General features: G+C 58.1%; 1 protein-coding gene across 1 annotated transcript in view; it reads right to left on the bottom strand.

Moving 5' to 3' along the window:
- Window positions 1-491: 491 nt before the first annotated feature.
- ALDH4A1 (aldehyde dehydrogenase 4 family, member A1) overlaps window positions 492-5,726 on the bottom strand; it is a gene marked incomplete at its 5' end in the record, with an annotated part of 8,611 nt that continues 3,376 nt past the window's right edge. The window contains 8 exons of the mRNA XM_010132593.1: window positions 492-604; window positions 708-826; window positions 1,376-1,497; window positions 1,818-1,970; window positions 2,336-2,383; window positions 2,749-2,945; window positions 3,459-3,532; window positions 4,397-4,584. Coding sequence (XP_010130895.1) covers window positions 492-604; window positions 708-826; window positions 1,376-1,497; window positions 1,818-1,970; window positions 2,336-2,383; window positions 2,749-2,945; window positions 3,459-3,532; window positions 4,397-4,584 — 1,014 coding nt within the window. The remainder of the gene's footprint in view (window positions 605-707; window positions 827-1,375; window positions 1,498-1,817; window positions 1,971-2,335; window positions 2,384-2,748; window positions 2,946-3,458; window positions 3,533-4,396; window positions 4,585-5,726) is intronic.

Here is a 5,726-nt window from a genome sequence, read left to right as displayed (position 1 = left end):
TTGGGGGCTTTGCTCTTGCTCAGGAATGGGGAGAAAACAGATGTCAGGGCTCTCACTGCACTGTGCCCGGCACTGCCTGGGATTCCTGCCAGGCTAAAGGAGGGAAGGGAAGGATGTTGCTCCTTCCAGGTGACCAGGACAGGGCCACCCTCTTGATGCCCAGCTCCCACTTTGATTCCATCAAGAGTGAACCACGCTGGACTGCTTAAGATGGACCAAACGGGAGGAGAAGGGAAGCTGGGGTCCAGCTACGCTGCTGCAATCACACCTCCAGCCCACCCTGAACTCATTAACTGAGACAAACCACAAGAACGAACTTCTTTTCTGAATTAACAATTTAATAATAGATCAACTTCTTGTTTTTTTAAAAACAAAACCTAAGCTCATCAGGTTAAAGATCAGTAGTTTTAAGTGCTTTCTGAGGTCGTAGCTGCGAAGCCACTCTGTGCGTCGAGGATCAGCGGAACGGGGCGGCGGGGGGCATTAAGGCATCACTGCATGTAGGCGTAGCGCCAGTCCGTCAGCGGCACGTGCGTCTCTTTGATGGCCTGCGGCGACGTCCAGCGCAGGATGTAGTGGGGGCCACCAGGTTTGTCGTTGGTGCCTGTTTCAGAAGGCAAGAAAGAGATTTTTTGACTGTCACACGGAGGACCGGGACGTGGCTCAGCAGGGCAGCGCTGGCTCCAGACACGAGCGTGTTGTCTCACCGGAGATGCGGGAGCCTCCGAAGGGCTGCTGAGCCACCACGGCGCCCGTCGACTTGTCGTTGATGTAGAAGTTGCCGGCCGCGTTGCGCAGAAGGCTCCTGGCTTCATCGACAATCCTCCTGAGGAGGGGACAGAGACGGCTGCGACCACAATGGCACAAATCGCGCAGAGGGCTCTACCCTTCCACAGCAATTAAAACTGCGCACGGAAGGGTGGTTGCGGGTCTTCACGCACACTCCCAGCTCTGCGCCACGTGTGACACACTGAAACGGGTCGTGTGTACACAGACCTCGACTGAATTACCCCCGTTTTGTTTGTTTCTAAGTTTTACTGTTATAAAAGGCGGTTATAACTTAAGGGTGGTCCCCCCTGTCAGGGTTACGCTGCTCTCAAACCCTCCTCCTGCTTTAGGGGCTGCGGCTGCTGCCTCCTGTATGCTCTGAACATCACCTTTGGGATTGCTTCTCCCTAAAAAAGCATTTTTGGGCTGGAAAAAAAGCAACAAAACCTTCCCTCCTCAGTGGGAGGAGGGCTAAAAGGGAAATGCTCTCTCCATGTCCCCGCCGGGGTCTGGAGAAGAGTGAGCTGGGGTGGTGATGGGGTGGGGAGGTGCTACCCCAGCAGGGGAAAAGCATCCTGGGGGTCTGGGACTGGGTTTTGGCTCTTACTTCTCCTGGGCGAAGATCGCCCCCGTGAGGCCATAGGGCGTGGTGGTGTCGATGAGCTCCAGCACCTCCTTGTACCGCTTCTCCGGGTACACGAACACCGTGAGCACCGGCCCGAAAATCTCCTGTCCGGCACCACAACAAAAAACAACGCGCTCAGCGGGGAGAGCCAAGCATTCGCATACAAGCACTGAGTGCTTCAGCTCCCGATCAGCCCAGAGGGTGACAAAGAGGAACAGCGCTGCGCCGGTCAACCCATCGACGCGCTCAGCGGGGAGAGCCAAGCATTCCGATACAAGCACTGAGTGCTTCAGCTCCCGATCAGCCCAGAGGGTGACAAAGAGGAACAGCGCTGCGCCGGTCAACCCATCGCCACGGGCCCAGGGACACCTCGGGATGGGGAGCTCGGGCCCTCTACAGCCGCCTCCTGGCCAGCCGCGCTCACCTCTTTCATGATGGGGTCCTGCGGGTCTTTGCTCTCCACGATGCAGGGCTCGATGAAGTAGCCAACGCGGTCGTCACAGCCGCCTCCTGCCAGGATGGAGAGGTTGGACGACTTCTTCGCGTGCTCGATCCATTTCTTTATCCGTGCGAAAGACTGGGGGAAAAAGAAATAATAACAATAATTAAAAAAAGAGTGGGGGTTTGGGAAGGTAAAGGGGGGTGCTGGGCAGTCCCTTTCAGGGTTACGCGGCTGTCCCAGCTCAGGAGGAAGGTGGGAGCGGGATCAACAATCCCAGGCACACTGACCCTGACGCCAGAGAGAGCTGCTCAACAAAATAACCCACTTTTCAAGCGGGGCAGTAGCTAAGGCTCCAGGAGGAAGCGAGGGCTGGTAACCAGCTCTAACTACTCGCCCATGTTCGTACTTTGCTGTAAGCAATAAATCCCTGTTTACCCCACATGTGGTGACAGGCTGGTGGCATCACCCTGCATGAGCAGAACCAGGAGAGGGGAGCTCACCTTGTCATCAATCACTGCGGAGAAAAACGTCCCGAAGTCCTGGGCGGGCTGCAAGAAACCAGCAAGGCGACAGCGTAAGCAGAGGCTGTGCCAAAACGCTGCCTCTGACGTGAGGAGGAGCTGATAGTCCCCCCAAAACGCTCCCCTGCTCCACACACCCCGCACAAGCTGCCCCTTTTCAATTAGTCTGCAGCGCTCGGCGCCTTACACAACCCTTCCTGCAGACGCTGCTACAAGTTAATTTCTAATCACTAAAAAAAAGATGAAGGGGGGACGGAGGGGCGGTGGTGGGGAGAACCAGTGGATAAAAAGCTCGGTTCAATAGGAATTAGTAGCCAGTTACCGCAGTCTCTAATCCCATCAACCACCCGCTGAGCCGCAAAGCCCTTCAGCAGCCCGGCAGCTCCACTCACGTCTCCCACTTTGATCTTCTTGTGCTCCTCCAGCAGTTTCTCTTTGATCTGGGGCCACAGCGAGTCCGGGGCATAGAGGCGGGAGCAAGCCGAGCATTTTTGGCCGCCGTACTCGAAGGCCGAGCGCAGGGTCCCGTTCACCACGCTGGCCACGTCGGCCGAGCGGTGCACTAGGTGGAAGTTCTTCCCGCCGCACTCTGGTGCCGGAGAAGGGAGGAAAAGGGGCAGGTGAGTTGTCAGGGCTGCGCCGCGCCCAAAAAGCACAAGCTAGAGGCAAGTTCCTTCAAGGGGCTCGGTCAGCGCTCGCCATGCCTGGTCCATCGTGGAACAGGGATGATGCCATGATCCCAGGCAGCACAACCCCAGAGCTGGAGCAGGCTTCAAAAGTGATGGAAAAGGGACTGAGATGAGTTCCCAAACTCAGCACGGAGGCTCTGCAAGCCCATGGCGTCACTGCCTCCCACCCAAGCACCAGTTCCCCACCATAAAGCCCATCCCGGGCTGGTGGGAGCCGATGCCGTGAGCTCCCAGACGACCGAGCTTTACAATTCTGCCACAGAGCGGGGACAGCACACAATTTACTGTGTCAATTTGCTCTCTGCTCACAATGGCCAGGAATCCTGGCCATCACCTCAGCTTACCCCTGAGCAGGGGAGAATCTGAGCCCCCACCCCTGCACGGCCCAGAAAAAGGTGTAAAATGGCAGCTACCTCCAGCCAGGCGTGGGAAATTGCGGTAGCGATCCAGGTTTTCGGATACCTGCTTCCAGAGCCGCTTGAACGTCCTGGAGGAGGGAGGAGGAGCTGGTTAGTGCACTCTGCCCTTTGAGCAGGCGTGATGAGCCCTGCCGAAGTTGACACCGACAACCCCCCCATGTCCCTCGCCAAAGGAAGGGACAGTCCAGGTGGCAGAGGAGCTGCTGGCTGCCCATGAGGACCAACATCTCAAAGCACCGTCACTACACAACAACCCTCTAGTTTTAAAAATAAGACTCTGTCGCAGTGTCACAGGGAAGACCACAGGAGTGAGCAGCCAGACGTTTCCGTTCCCCTTCCCTGTGTCCTTTTGGTCCTTTCCGCGACAAACCCCTCGGCTGCAAAACAATAAAAACGCACTAACCCCTCACTGGGTGGCACACCCACTAACACTCATTTCTGAGCTCCCCACTTTGAAAGCTGCCCATCAGCCCACGGTGGAGCAGGGGCCCTGGGTTTCACAGCCCGTTGAGGGCTGCCAGGACCCCGAGTGTCACTAACACACCCTGACGCGTGGGCAGAGCGTGGGTCTGCAGCTCGGCGTGGAGCTGGCACCGCTCTGCCAGAGCAGTGCGGGGCGTTAGGCCACACCAGAGCATCCCGGGAGACAGGGCGGTGTTACGCAAGTCTGCCTATTCTGGGCCTTGAGTTTAGCCACAGAAGCTCCCTGCTGTTAAAGGCGCTCCCCATAGCAAGAAAACCCGGTTAGATGCTTATTTAACCAGTTTTAAACCCCTACTTTAATTACACGGTGTAAGGATGGCCAGTTGCCTGCCGGCCACCCTGCCCAGCACTGTCCTCCGTGTTCAAAGGACCGGCAGACGAGCACCCAGCATCGTCTCAGCCAGCGGCTCCTTCCCCTCACCCCGCTACCGCTCCCCTCCCCAACGTACGGCACGCTGCCGGTGAAATTGAGCCCGCAGAAGTGCTCGGAGCTCGTGACGGCATCTCCAAACACGGGCCCATCCGCCGGCACGAACTGCACGACGTTCGGAGGGAGCCCGGCCTCGAGGAGGATCTTGTAGACGGCGTAGCTGGAGAGCAGGGCAGTGTCGCTGGGCTTCCACAGCACCACGTTTCCCTGGGCAGAGGAGAAAGTCTGCACGTGAGGAGAGGCTTCAGCCCAAACTCGGGCAGGGCTTAAACCCTCTGGCCAAAGTCTGTCCCGCAGCGGATGGGAGCAGAGCAATGGCACCGCCGGGTGATGCACACCCACCTTTAACCCCCAGCGCTGGTTTTGCAAAGGACTGTGATTGCCCGGGTCAGCTGAAGGCACAAAAATCCTCCCCTGTCACACCACCGGCTCTGTGCCAGCCTTCCCCACCCTCCCTCGTGGGGACACGGGGTTTTGCCTTCCCTAAGAGAAGCCACGGAGCACGGACTGGGAACTGGGACGGCACCACTAAGAAGGTGCTTATGACAGAGCCAGCGCTGCCACTTGGTGCCCCTCGCTGCTGCGGGGCTTGCGCAGGACCGGGAGGTGCTTGTGCCAAAGCACCGAAACGAAACCTCACGCCCGGATTAATCGCACACAAGCGAATGGCACAACTGGCTGGAAAACACGGCGCTCAAAGGCTGCCCAGGGCACCCCACCCCTTTGGCCCCGCGCCACCGTGACCTCCCTGCGTCACCGTCGCGCCGCTTGGCCCTCACCACACGTGACCGTGCCACAGGTCACAGTCCCGGGGGAGCACGAAGGGGATTTTTGGACTCTGTCTCTACCAGGCGCCTGTTTTCCACGGACTTGTGGCACGGGCAAAGCTCCTTCCTGCCCCCCCTAATCCTTCCTCTCTGAACAGTGAGAAAACTGAACGACACTGCAATAAATCTCCGAGCAACTGGGAAATCTAACTGGGGCCAGGGATGGAGACAGCATGCCCAGCAGCCTGGACACTGGTGCAGTGCAGCAACTGCAACGGCATCAACCCCACTGATCTCCCCGGCTCTTTAGGCAAGAGCAATGTTTAATCCCCTGCGGAGCGCGCTGCGGTGACTGAAACACCGGGGATCTGATTTATACCCACTTATTAGACAGCATTTCCCACTATATTTAATTCAGGTACCGGCTGCCGCTGAGCTTTTCAAGTCACCCGCTGACGACCGGCTCCTTTTCAGCCCAGGCCCAGGGCGAGCAGGGGGATGGATTCCATCGCGCCCCAGTAGGGCGGTGGGAATTTATCATCCCAACGGCTCCACCCGAGCACCCCAGAACCGCCCCCCCCC

Source organism: Buceros rhinoceros, unplaced genomic scaffold (assembly GCF_000710305.1).
Source record: "Buceros rhinoceros silvestris isolate BGI_N320 unplaced genomic scaffold, ASM71030v1 scaffold28343, whole genome shotgun sequence".
NCBI classification, from domain to species: Eukaryota; Metazoa; Chordata; class Aves; order Bucerotiformes; family Bucerotidae; genus Buceros; species Buceros rhinoceros.
The sequence above is the reverse complement of the archived record's forward strand: the minus strand, read 5'-3'. Positions and strand labels throughout refer to the sequence as shown.